Source organism: Parus major, chromosome 1 (assembly GCF_001522545.3).
Source record: "Parus major isolate Abel chromosome 1, Parus_major1.1, whole genome shotgun sequence".
Lineage (NCBI taxonomy): Eukaryota > Metazoa > Chordata > Aves > Passeriformes > Paridae > Parus > Parus major.
In genome coordinates, this window is record NC_031768.1 from 108,278,510 (window position 1) to 108,291,634 (window position 13,125).

The window sequence follows — 13,125 nt, forward strand, 5'->3', positions numbered from 1 at the left end:
GAGACCTGGCAAGAGCAGAAGATACAGGGAGAATAAAAAGCACTTCAGGTATCTTCTTCCCCAGCTTAACACACTCCTGCTTCCTACAGTACATTTCTCTCTGGGTGGGGTGTCTTAAAGCAAAGGGGTTCCATGCCTCTCCTCACTGACTAAACCAAAGGTGCATACATTTTCTGCAATGTTTATGCTGTATTTTCCTTCCAAATTCCTAAGTCCTCACATTATTCTGGTATTTTTTTGATAGCTGCCACATCCCACTCTAGACTATTCATCATGAAGCATTATTTGCTTATTTTCCAGCAGTCCACATGTCATCTTCATCTCCACTCTTTGATACTGCTCGTGTCCCAGGCACTCTCAATCCCATTCTCTCCCACAGAAAGATTTTTGAGCCCTCTCTCTTCCTCTCCTGGAGTTTTTGTCTGCCAGCTCTCCCCATCTCTTCCTCACAGCCTGAGACAGGAGAACACGGTGACTCTGCACACAGTGCCCTGCTCGCTGTCTGGTCTGGGAAGCAGGGCCTGGAGCAGGACGTATGGGAAAAATCCTGCTCATCTCCCGATGCTCTGAAACAGACTACATCCCATATGGTCAGGATCTTCAGAGGATTTTGCAACTAAATTCTTAACAGCTCCCTGCTGATTGCGTGCAAGTGGCAATTTTTCAAAAGCTGAGTGCTTGGCCAAAGCTTGGAGGTTTTTTTTTTCCCCCCACTGCTGGAGCAGTAAATGATGTATCTGTGACCAAAACACCAAACCCTCAGCCCTCCAGCCAGAACACAGACATGCAAACATTTCTTAATTAAACAGTTGTAAAATAATTTTAGCAAAGGCAGTTACCTCCTTAGCGGGACTTACTGAACTTTGCCAAAAAAAATCAATTTGAGGTAAATAAATTGCATGGAAAATCTCTGCCTGATGACTGTCAAAACTGCCAGGAAACTATAAAATTAAAAAGGGGACTTACTAAGAAGTCTCAGGTTGTGATTCCACTAGGTCTGATAGTAAAATAGTGCTAATGTAATTTAAAAAAAAAAGATGTTAAGAATAAAAGAGGACATTGTAGCATAAGCACTTGACAGTGTCTGAGAAGGCAAGCCTGTGCCTTCACGAGATCTCTGCTTGAAACCCCTTCAACGCAAGGCTTTCAATCTGTTTAATTTTAGTACAGAGCCAGTTTAGAACACTTGTTTTACAACATTTTCAACAGAAGATAAATCCTTGGCTCTAAAAATTCATCTCATGCAAAGAATAGAAACTCAGGATGCAGAAATTTACAAAGAGATTTATGAGTTCTTCAGTTGCATAAGAATAAAAAGAAGGAATTAGCTAATTGTTGAAAAATACAGACCAAACTGAAAATGCTACATAAAAAATATAACAATAAAATTCACATTAAATTATTTATTCAGTAATAAACAGTGACACTTTTCTTTATACAAAGCCCCCACCCCCAACCCCCATCAGTTTTGATCAGAGGGGCAAACATTTCAATGGAGTTTTGAGGGAAGGAAGGTGGGAAAACAGGTGGGGGGGGAAGAGAGAGACCCTGATTTGACTGATGGTTTTAAGCAACAGCTACAAAGAGCGAGCAGGGAAAGTGCAGCACAGTTCTGCAGATATTTCACTCCATTACTGTAAACCTCAAACTCCTATAAACACTGGTTTTCTATAGGTACCAAATACCTGAGCCTCAGCTCGCCAGGATCAAGGCTGGACCAGCCCCCACTGGACTGCAATTCAAGGCTGGTCCCAACCATCCCAATGCCACTGAAGGTTTCCAAGGCCACAAAGCTGATTTATGTTGGAGGCTCGAGCCTTTGAGCAGGTGCATGAAATAATTGGAGTGTTTTTAATGACCCCCTCCCCATCCCTAAACTTTCTTTATTGGGAGCTGAAAACATAAAAGTGGTGCATTTTCCCAGGGAACTCCAGCCCAGCTTCCCGGGGTCCCACTGTGGTGGCATGGAGACTGCAGAGCAAGAACTGGGAGAGGGTCAGGGGCACTGAGCAGACCAAGGGCAGCTAAAACACGGCTTTCCAAGGACATCTACAGCTCCCCTCAGCAACCAGTCCACCCCATAAATATAAACCTGCTAACACAGCCTAAATTCAGTGTATTGAGCGGTGGCTGCCCAACCATGTACATACAGTTCTGGAGAGGATCATCTCTGCTCTCAGTCCCACCAGCTCAACCTTTCCAGGGCCGCTCCTGCCTCTCCTGCATTTTGAACCTTACTTTTTAAAGGGGCATCTTCCTGCACCACAACTCTCAGATTGTGCCCATAGGGCTAATATGTAAAAGCAGTATTTATTTTTAAATACTTTCCCGCTTTACATGAGATTTTAGTTCCAAACAACATGCATCATCTTTTTTTCAAAAACCCACACACAAACAATACTTATCATCCAAATACCCTTTAGAAGCTCAAAGGCTGACATACAAAAACCAAGAATTCCACTTGAAAAATATATCTATTTCTAAGTTGTTTATAAGGAAATATATGTGTTTCTGGCCCATTGATATGGAGCAAAAGCTTGTACCTGAAATTAATTAACCATATTATAGGCTTGTCTGCTGAAAGGCAATATATTGCACCTCTCTACATAACCACTGATTTCATGATCATCTTTACAGATACAAATCAGGTGATTTGAAAGGGGTTTTTTAATGTGATTTTGTTGTGTTCATTTTTTTTTAACAAGTAGGGAAAAAAAAAAACCACTCCTGAGTTAACAGAGAATGCAATAAAATGCCTACATTTTCCATCTCAGATGAGATTTGATGAAGTCATTCACTTCATTTCCAAAGGACATGCATTTGAGGCACGAGAGTGGAACAGAGGGAACCAGGCAGAGCTACATGTGAATGTGTATAAATACATTTGTAGAGAAATATATCCATACACATTGAAGAATTGTGGGAGTGGGACAGCAAGACATGTGTAACAGCCTGGAAGCAGAAAGGCTGGGTGAGGCAAGGAAATCCTAAGGGCAGGTTGGGGAAATGTGACATTCCCCTCCCTCTCTGAACACTGTGATGAGAGATCTGTTCTCAGAAGTCTTTTGATGGAAGTGTGGGTGATTGAGACAAAATGCCATTCACTGAGGACCACCTGAACTTGTGTGTCTGGTGAGGGAAGGAATCAGAACAGAGTCCATTTCACTACTGCCAATTATTCATCACTCCAGAAATTCCAGAAATCCAATCTCCAGGGCAGTCAGCGGCTGTACTATTCCATCTTCTTGTTGGGATGGAAATGGGCCATTGGAAAAAACTGGCATCTGCCTCTCAAAAACTGGTAGACAACTTGAACTCTTCCAGTCTTCAAATGAAGACATAAAAATTGATTGAAGATTTCTCAACAGTAACAAGAATAAAATAAAATCCTGGACAACTTTAAGGAGGTCAGTATTTTGAGTTTCTTGAAATAAAACAATCATTTCCCTATGTTCTCCCAGATACAGTGACAGAGTACAACATGTTTTATAAGCCCTCTCGAAATGAATCATCCATTTTCTTGGGACAGCATCAGAACACACCACACATAAAAAGAATGAAACAACTCCTTCAATAATGCAGTAAGACACACAACTTATCTGTGACCTGATTTCAAGGGCCTTTTTTTTTTCCCTATCTGCAGAAACACGAGCAGTCTCAACCTTTCTGCTCCTTCTCGCTGCCATCGATTCCCCACCACTGCAGGCTCCCCTCCTCTTCCTAGAGCAAAACCGTGGCAGCATCTGCTTCTCATAAGCACTTCTGTGCGTGTGTGTAAGTGTGCGTGTATGGGAAAGGGGGAGAGAAGGAAATCTGCTGAATTTAACTTAAAAGTTTGTCACAGGGAAGGGTGGGGTTGTTTTTTTCCCCTTTTCCATCCCTCAAGTTGTAGAACACAGAAGTAGGGCTACTGCTATGCACTTAGGCTTTTCCTTTCTCACTCGTTATACAAGGGATAATTAGTGACTGAGGGGGGAAGAAGAATTTATTTCGCTTTCAAAGTTGAGGGACTTGAGCATCAATGGCTACAGAGAACAGCAGGTTTTTATTGGCACTTGTCACCCAGAGTTTGCAGAGGTTCTGCCAGCTCAGTCCCAGGTTCAGCAGCAGAAACTGGGTGCAGAACAGTAGTCCTGGAGGTGGAAGAGCCAACAGCTTCCCCACTTCTTCATCCCCACTAACCAACAACTCAGTGACACAATCCAGAAATTCCAGTGCAAACTGTGGGCCTGTTTCGTTCCTGTCCTGCTTTTCCTTTGACATCTATAGGGAACCAGAGGAGGTTCCCTCATAGTATGAGCTTGTGAAGGGGAAGGCACTGAGCAGACTGCTCTTGCTAGGCTTTAAACTATTTCAGGAAGTCAAACACACCTCAAAAAGAAATGCTGCCCAAAATTCTTTTGCTACCCCTGCCACCCAAACTCTCCATCCCTGAAGTTCAAAGAGGACACACTGTCTCTTTCATTTCTACCTTTGCCATGTCCAGGGAAAAAAACAAACAAAAAAACCCCCACAAACAAACAAAAAAAAAATATAAAACAAACACTTAGATTTTTTTTTTTTCCTCGCAGTATTTCTAATACTGTCAACATTCCTAAGTCAGAATTCTTTTTCTTGAGATATTTCTTGAACTATACTATCCTGGTAAGAAAGTGAACTGTGGCAGCTGGCACTCCATTCCCTCCCATACAGTTTTTCTACTGCATTATAAATTTATTGACAAATTGAGGAGCTAGCTCCACCAGAGCAGCAATAATATAGAGAACTGTCATGAGAGCGTAATTTATTGAGAGAAAGAAATACTGATGGACTACAAAGATGAGGGAAAAAACCCCACCACATTTAATTCATCATCCCAACACAGAGACTACAACCTTATTACTTTAAAGCAATATTTAAGCATAGTCCATTCAGCATTCATACGCTGTCTCAAACTCCAAATCAGCAAGGCAGAGACTTAAGGGTCTTGCCAAACTGTGATATAATCCTAATGCCTCCAGTGCCAGCATGCCAAGCCCTCTCCCTTGACAAGGAAGAATGCTCAACACCTCACAGGATCAAGTTCAAAAAGCCTGGAGGGAAGCAGCAGTGCAGGGAACCTCAGAGTGGCATGCACTTCCCAACACCCCCCCCGCCCCTTTCACACACAGATCCATGTGGTCTCCACCTGACCAAACTACATTTACAATGCTCAGTGCCTTAAAATTGAACTCTTTCTTATCTCAGCCATGTGTTTATATCTTGGTTTTTCCACTCAGCCGGTGTGTCTTTCAAACAGGGATGTCTGAGAGCAGTGGTGACAGAATGCTTTGTGAGAGCCTTGGAAAATATTACAGAGGGACCCTGGCTGCATAGAGCAGAAAGGCAACATCTCCAAGCAATAGCCAGGACCCAGCAGCCCTGATCCTGGGCTCCCCTCAGTCCCATCTAAGCTCATGCTGACACTGGCTGGAGTCCCCAAGGGCCAGGCACAGAGACTGACCCAGCTCCAGCCCACGGCGACCCCACAGCCCTTACCCAGGATTTGTCCACGCTCACCTTGGCTCCAACCAAAGCCTTTATTACACAAGTCAGAGCCAAGGCCCAGGCCAGGGGGGTTTCCCAAGAAGAGGGCTGTGGTTCCACGTGGCCAGGCTGCCTTTCCCCAGCCAGGCCCTGGCGGGCAGGCTCAGCACCTGCGGCTGCTCAGGGAACGCAGCTGCGCTCCCGCGGCACAGCCCCAGCCAGGCAAACACATCCTGGAGACGCCTGTAGTGCTTTCCTTGAGCTGCTCAGCACACACAGCAGGCTGGGGGAAAACCTTTTGTTTCCACAAGACACACCTTTTTACATAAACCTGGATGTTTGTTTTTATTTTCCCTGAATTTTGATGTTGTAAGTTACCACCCTGAAATGGCTTAGCTGAAAGTCCTGCCTGTAGGATCGTACTGATATTTACGAGGGCCTGCAACATAACCCACAGGGAACTGTGTTCAGCAGCTTCAGTGGATCATAGATCAGGCCCATATTCGTGTCTGATTTAAGAGTGTTTGGTCCATTTTGAAAGAAGGGATGGGTTGGGAATGCAGCTGCTGTAACCTCAAGCTTTGCTCTATGCTAAAGGTGTTTGTGAGCTTCTGACAATCAGCACAAGCACAAAGCCACCTTCAGAAGCAAGAAAAACAAGACCACTTTTACTACAACCTAACACCAGGAAAAAATATTTGGCTGAAACTTCAGGTGCGAATTATACTTGCTTAAGCTAGAACAAAAGGACAAAAAACATCAGAATCTAGTAATGTGGAAACAAAGGAGTTTAGCTCTTTAAAAAGAAAGGAAAGATAGACATTTGAGGTAACAAACAAAAAAACCCAAAATGCACAAATACATCACAGACATCTAAAAATAGCATTTTATACATTTTTGCCAGTGCTTCTCTGAGAGCAAGTTCTTTAAACAGAACTTAACAATTTTACAATTTTTTTTAAAAAAATATGTCATCCTAAAATAGCCCATCGATCCTTACCCAAACTTTCTGTATTTCTACAAAAATAGATGCACAAAGAGCTACAAAATACTGTATTCCTGAAAGAAGGCGCACTGTAGTCAAGGGAGAGTCTTTTTTTCCTGACTATTGAGACTGTTCATAAAAATATCAAGCTGAACAAAACGAAACACTGTTAAAGGAGCAGAAAGGAGTTAGGTTGCCCAGCTGCAGCAGGCTCAGATGAGGAAAGAAAGAAAAGTTAGGTTTCTGGTTTTGTTTCCAACACTGTGGGACCCATAAATGGCCTTACAAATAAAAGGCTCGATAGCAAAACCAGAATAGTTGGCTCTTCATCTTCATGTGTGTCCTTTGCTCCATGCAGAAGGAGTCAACCACTGCTGTGTCACCCGCCCTGCTCTGCCAACTCCAGCTCTAGCTGTTCTGAATTTCTCTGCACCTCAGAACCAAGCAGTTTCCTTGCTCTTGTCCTGATGCTGTAGACCTACATTTCAGAAGAGAAGAGGAAAATAATTAGTATTAATAAACATTTGTTGAGTTCATAAATTCGATGTTTTTTTCTTCCCCCTCCACAAGCAACTGAAGTAAAGATAAACAAGTTTTGACTGAATAAATAAATATTAAAAAAAAAAGAAGAAAAAAAAAACCCACCCCACAACAGTTTAAAGGACTTGTTAGCAATAGGGTTATTGCTCCAAACTTTTTGATTTAGGAAGGATAAAATTAAACCATATTGAAGTTTGATTCTGGTTCAAGTGTTTCAGAAATGGTGATAAAGTTCCTGTATGTGCTTCCTTGGTTTGAGCTAATGTGGAGCATGACATGGAGTGAAAAAAACCCTCCATAAACTCTGCATCAATCACCCAGTATGCAGCAAGCAGTATTTCCAGGCAGAGTCCAGCCACAGACACCATCTCCTCCAGAAAACGCCTGGGACACCTCAGGATTTCACAGTTTCTGTGGCATTTCACCTCGCAGAGGAGAGAGGGAAAACGTTCCTGGAGCAGGCAAAAAACCCCAAACAATTTCACCTACAGAGAGCAAGATTTTCAGCCAAGAACGACTAGTGCTTCCACATGGGAAAAATTAATGGTTTTCAGCTTGCATTTGTTATGAGTTCCTCTAATATTTTCCTTTGTAAAAAAGTGAGGACTATCTAATAAATGTGGTGCGATGTTGTGGCTTTAACATTACAGACTTGGAACCTGCATTTTAATCTGGGATTTCTCTGCTTCAGAGGGATCCAATCTCTAGATTCACACCTAACGGGGCATAAACTTCAAATCCAGACAATAGAAGGGCAGGGGCAGATTAAATTTCCCAAAGAAGATATTTCTTGCTCATTTATAGGGAAAGTAAAGGACAGAGATGCAGGCATGTATTTTCAGAGCTAGTAAGGCACTGAAGTCTCAATGATTTAAAAACGTGTCCTTTGAAGTTTTGAGGCAAGTAAATCACATTTCATGAAATGAAGGTACATTTCCCACTATAAATCATCATTTCTGCTATACAATCTACCAAGGCACCTGACTTGTTAAGAATTCAGGGTTAATTTCACCACTGATGTAAATAGGTGCAATTCCAGACCTCAATGATGGTGTAACCACCAGAGCTTCGTGTTCATTTGATGTTCAACCTGTGAAAATTGACAGATCCATGTGCTAGGCATGGATCTCATTTCCAAATCCAATCACACAGTGAATATGAAGGAAGACCCATAAGTTTTCAAAAAGCCTAACAGGCATAGAGGATTCAGATCTGACAACTATCTCCTTGCTTTAAGGTTATGAACAGTTAAATATTTAATGATGATCAGCATTTCAGAGCTGAGCTGCAAAGCAATTAGCACTCACATAAAAGATGAGAGCATATGGCTCTGTCCATGTGAGAATTCCCAAGCATGGTGCAAACACTTATGTGTCCAGCAGTGAAGAGACAGGGAAAACAGAGCCCAGGGGTGTGGTGTAGCAAACCTTGTTTAGTGCTTTCTGCTCCATTTCACATGCACTTCTACCTGTTTCTTCAGGCTGGAAAAACTGGGATATCCCTCAGCTACAGCTTGCCTATAAAAACACATTCAGAGGCTCTTTATTCAATGAAGATGTCTCCTTGTTGCTTAAGAGCTATTTGTTTCCCTGACAGCATCATACACAGACAGTCACAATGAACTGCTGTGAGATCCCTTCAAAGCTCTCTCAAAGTCAGTGATGACAATTTGGGGCTATTTTTCCTCTGCTGCTTGCAATTTTTTTAAACAAGGATGACCCCAAAAAAAAAAAAAAAAGAGAGTCAGACAGCAGAAGCCTTTCAGAGCATAAAGGAGTCATTTAAGTTCACCAACAGAGCACTAAAGGACACCAGAAGCAATGGAAACCTGCAAGAAGAGAAACAGGTTATATTGCTCCTGGCAGCTTAAAAAATATGACACACACACACACATGTTTAAGAGCTCTTCCACCTGACAGCAGGGAATAACTAGCTGAACAGGCACCTTCCTAGGCAGGTGTCTTTTGCAAGACACAAGTAATTGTAACAAGGAGGTTTAAGGTACAACTACGGACTCTAGTCAGCAAGAGAAAACAATCTAAAAAACCAAAGTTGTCCTATTTACAGAACTGAACATGGAACATTTTCCATGCCTTTTCCTCATTATATTCCTATATCCTTCAAGTCAAGGCCATCTGCAGTCCTAATACAGAATCCAAGGCTGGCTATTCCTCCAGAGCTTCCACATGCAGTGCAAGTGCTGCAGTGCTTTCCTTTTAGCAAGGAAATCCTCACTTGCACTGGATGACCCAGCACTGCCACTCCAGCAAAATTCCCCTTCCCTGGGACACCAGCATTAGAGCTCAGTGCCACACAAACGTTATGCAGGTTCTGTGGGGGGGTTTTTGTGGCAAATTTGTGGGGTGTGTGTGAACAAACATACAGAAAGGATCAGATTGGCCCCTCAAGCTCCAAACTCAATGTATCACACTGACACACAGGCATTTCCAAAAGGGGATTTTCCACAGTAAACCAGAACTGAAGGATGTTGGTTAATTCTTGGTTGGTTAACCCTAAATTTGAAGCTATTCACCTCAGGATGAAGAATGTGCACCTCACTTTTAACAGATTTACAGCTGTCACTCATACCAAAGTCCTGCTTTGCTTTCAGTGTGCTGGGGCTCCAGGAAGCCTCCTCCAGCACATCTGTCTGTCAGCAGGACAGGATATCTTCCTAGGCTCTGCAGCAGCAAGGCAAGCTGCTCTGCTCTCCTCCCCAGGGGCTGCCAGCACAGCTGGATCCCACTGCTCACCTGAAGGGCCTGGTGTGCAGGGCACCTCCCTCCCTGCTCCCAAGGAAAGCACTGATGGCTATAACCACCAGCAACACTGCAAGACAGAAATTTGCCTTCCCAACCCACGATTTTAAAGTGCTGGATGTGGCTTGTGCATCCTCGGTGTAAGCAGTGCTGACAATGGGTTACACCTGAGCTGCAGGCCTGGTGTAACTGGGGACAGCCTGACCTTGCTTTGCTTGGCACCAGCAGGGCAAGGAACTGAGGCCTAAATCCAAACAATCTGTGCTTATTCCAATGTGTTTGTATCAATGGCTGACATGAAATGTACTCCTCTATTAAGCACTGTAGCTTTTGGAAGGACACTACACACTAGCAGACAAAACCTAGCAGCTTTAAACAGCTCTTGATGCAGACCAGCATTTTATCTAATCCCACTTGTACCGATACAGAAGCATCTAAAAGGGTTAATTTGCAGTCTACAACGTGAGGATTAAGCCACATTTAATGGCAATCAGGTAGCTAAATCCTTCTTCATCCCCTAGAACAGGACCATGTAAATCCAAACAGATGTGCAAGAGAGATCAATAGTTTGTCAGCTCTGCAAAGGGCACGGTGCTGAGGTCCCACACTCCGAGAAACAAATTCCCAAACTGCACTGTGCATGCAGTGGGAACTTCCTCCCAACCTGTGAAGTGATTCAGCATCATCCATTCCTGAGATGGATTATTTGGCTTGGCATGGCAGGGATTCAACAATGTAGCTGGAAGAGGGTAAGATTACAGCCAGCCTGCCCTGATCCCAACACCGCCATTCCACATAATTCAGCGTGAGGAATTCTGCTAATGTTCCTGTAATTCCATGTGACAGTAGCACAAGAAATGTGACCCATGGTAAGAAAAGGGGGAATCAGTTTGTAAGTCAAGGATTCCAAAAGGCAGCGTCCAGGTATAGACCAAATGAACTTTTTTAACATAAAAACCACCTGAATTTCATGGAATCTGATATATTGACAGCTCCACAGGTTATTTTCTCCAGGGATATATGAGCAAACACTTCCAGAACTGACATTCTTGCCACTATGGCCTTACCCTACTCTGGAGAAAGCACTTTATGTCACTAAAAGCCAGCTCAGTTTTCCAGGCCCTTGAGTTTGTAGCCTCTCTGCTGAGATAGCTGTTTGACACTAGATTTAAATGTAATGAAATGCTGTGTGATGTGGAGATTTGTCCAGTATAACCTGCTTTCCCTGGGACTGCACATGAAGCAAGGGCTGGATGTGACTCCACGTGGTACTTGAGCAGCCCCCTCCTCTCCCCACACCTTTCCTGGGATGTGCACACAAAACCCTGAGGCAACTCAGCTCCCTCTTCTCTCCAGGCCTGGAGTGCCTGTAACCAAAGCATTTATCTCAACTGCACAAGCTGCAGGCAAGGCTAACAGGGAGCTCAGCCTTCCCTGCCCTTCCCACCTTGGAAAGCACATGTGAGATGAATGTGCAGGGGAAGAGAAAAAATAACTGTAATGTCACAGGTTTCCAGTTCCTGCTGTGCTTTATTGCCTGCACCCTTGCTTCCAAAACTGGGGCTGCCTAACAGGGCTCTGCTGCTGTGTTTCAGTATGTGACCCTTTTGAATAGTCTCAAAGTAGTGAGACACTGGTCTGCTGAGACTCTCTGTTTCTTCAAACCAGTCACACATTTCCCCTCTTTCTTTTTCCCCACAGGAACTCTTAGACTAAAACCCACTCAATCAAGCATGGGTCAGAAGTTAACAGTTCAGATCTTTTCCACTGCCTCCCACGCTGAGCAACCAAAAAACATGCAAGGATCCTGACAAAATTAGCACCCAACTGTACCCCTCCACAGGGATTTTCATAAGGAGCAGGCAGCACCAAGCCAAAGCTGTGTTTGCTCTCTAGGGCAGTGCTATCACCCAGTCCTTTTTTGAAGTACTTGCTCTTAAGAGAAAAACAATTCACAGTCTAGGCTGGCCTGAGCCAGGCAGTGGTTTCTCCTGACTAACAATTCCTCACACAGTTCTCTGTTCCATCCCCAAAAGGTTACCCAAATACAAGGCCCTGCAGGTGGACTGCTGGGGCTGGGTCCAGGAGGGCTTGTCCCTTACACCAGGGGCAGTCACAGTCTGCTCCTGCCTCAGACAAGGCAGCTCACTCCCCTAATGGAGCTTGTCACACAGGAAAATCTCAAGATCCCAGTCAGTTTATCATTTTGTACCCAGAAGTGTAAAATATAATTATTCTTGTATTGCTGGTTTAGCTGGAAGTGTTATTTATATATATATAAATTGCCCAGTGTTAAGAATTTCTCTTAGTTTTATTGACATCAAGACAGCAAGTGGCGTAGTATTTAGAGGAGATTACTGGTTCCCAGTTGTTTTAAAGGGAACAGACAGAGCTTTCTAATAGGTTCATAGTATTTCATCTTTAAGAAGCAGCCTTTCTTCCCCCACCCACTCTTTATTCCCCTGCTCACTTATGAAGGCAAAGAAGTGCTTCCACGCATTGAACCAGTCAGAGAGCTACCAAAGAGGGAGAAAAATAGATACTTTAAGGAAAAGGGAACAAAGATACAAACCCAGTGTTTCCTTAATCAGGTAACACACTGTCTTTACGAAGTACTAATCTGCAAGGATTGCTGCTGGTGAGATAAATATCAGACTGAAAAAGGAGCCCTCAGTGGGGCCTATGAGCTCCAGGATGGATGCACTGGGAACTGTCAAGAAACTTCAGATCCTGAGGGCTGTCAGACTGCTTCTGATACTGACACAAGAGACTGCCACTCAAAGCTCACAGACACAGATGGAGTTCATGGTCTGCAGTTCAGACCCTGCAGTGAAGTGGATTTAATCCACACACCTCTGCCTAAACCCTACAGAAAGATGTTTAGTTTGATGGCAAGCACAGCTCAATCAGCACCTCTATTCTCCATGTGATATCTGGATGCTACACAGGAAGGAAATGCTGAGCTGCTCCACCTCAAGATGCAGTCCTCATGTACTCCAAGTTATTAGTTTATTGGAGCTATATATTGGTGGATGCACATAGGAACGAGCTGAACAAGCTGAAAACTTCCCCATGGGAGCAAAATTAATATTTTTCCACAAGACTTAAACAAAAAGAAACAACACAGATCATGTCACAACTCATCTGTCTTGGTGGGACCAAGGCAGATAAAGGTCTCTCAGCAGAAGGCAGGGAGAGCTGCCCTGACAGAAATTACAGGAGGGATTCCCCCATTTGGACACTGCAGGGAGTTCACATCTCTGCTCAAACAAGTCACAGAAAACAAACAAACAAAAACCCCAAACAAACAAACACAATAATAAAACAACAAAAAAA

The 13,125-nt window shown here is 43.5% G+C and overlaps 1 protein-coding gene across 1 annotated transcript in view; it reads right to left on the minus strand.

The window, feature by feature from the left end:
* Positions 1-1,272: 1,272 nt before the first annotated feature.
* VGLL3 (vestigial like family member 3) overlaps positions 1,273-13,125 on the minus strand; it is a 19,073-nt gene continuing 7,220 nt past the window's right edge. Inside the window, exon 3 of the mRNA XM_033518569.1 lies at positions 1,273-6,968. Within this exon, the coding sequence (XP_033374460.1) occupies positions 6,925-6,968 (44 nt within the window). The 3' untranslated portion in view covers positions 1,273-6,924. The remainder of the gene's footprint in view (positions 6,969-13,125) is intronic.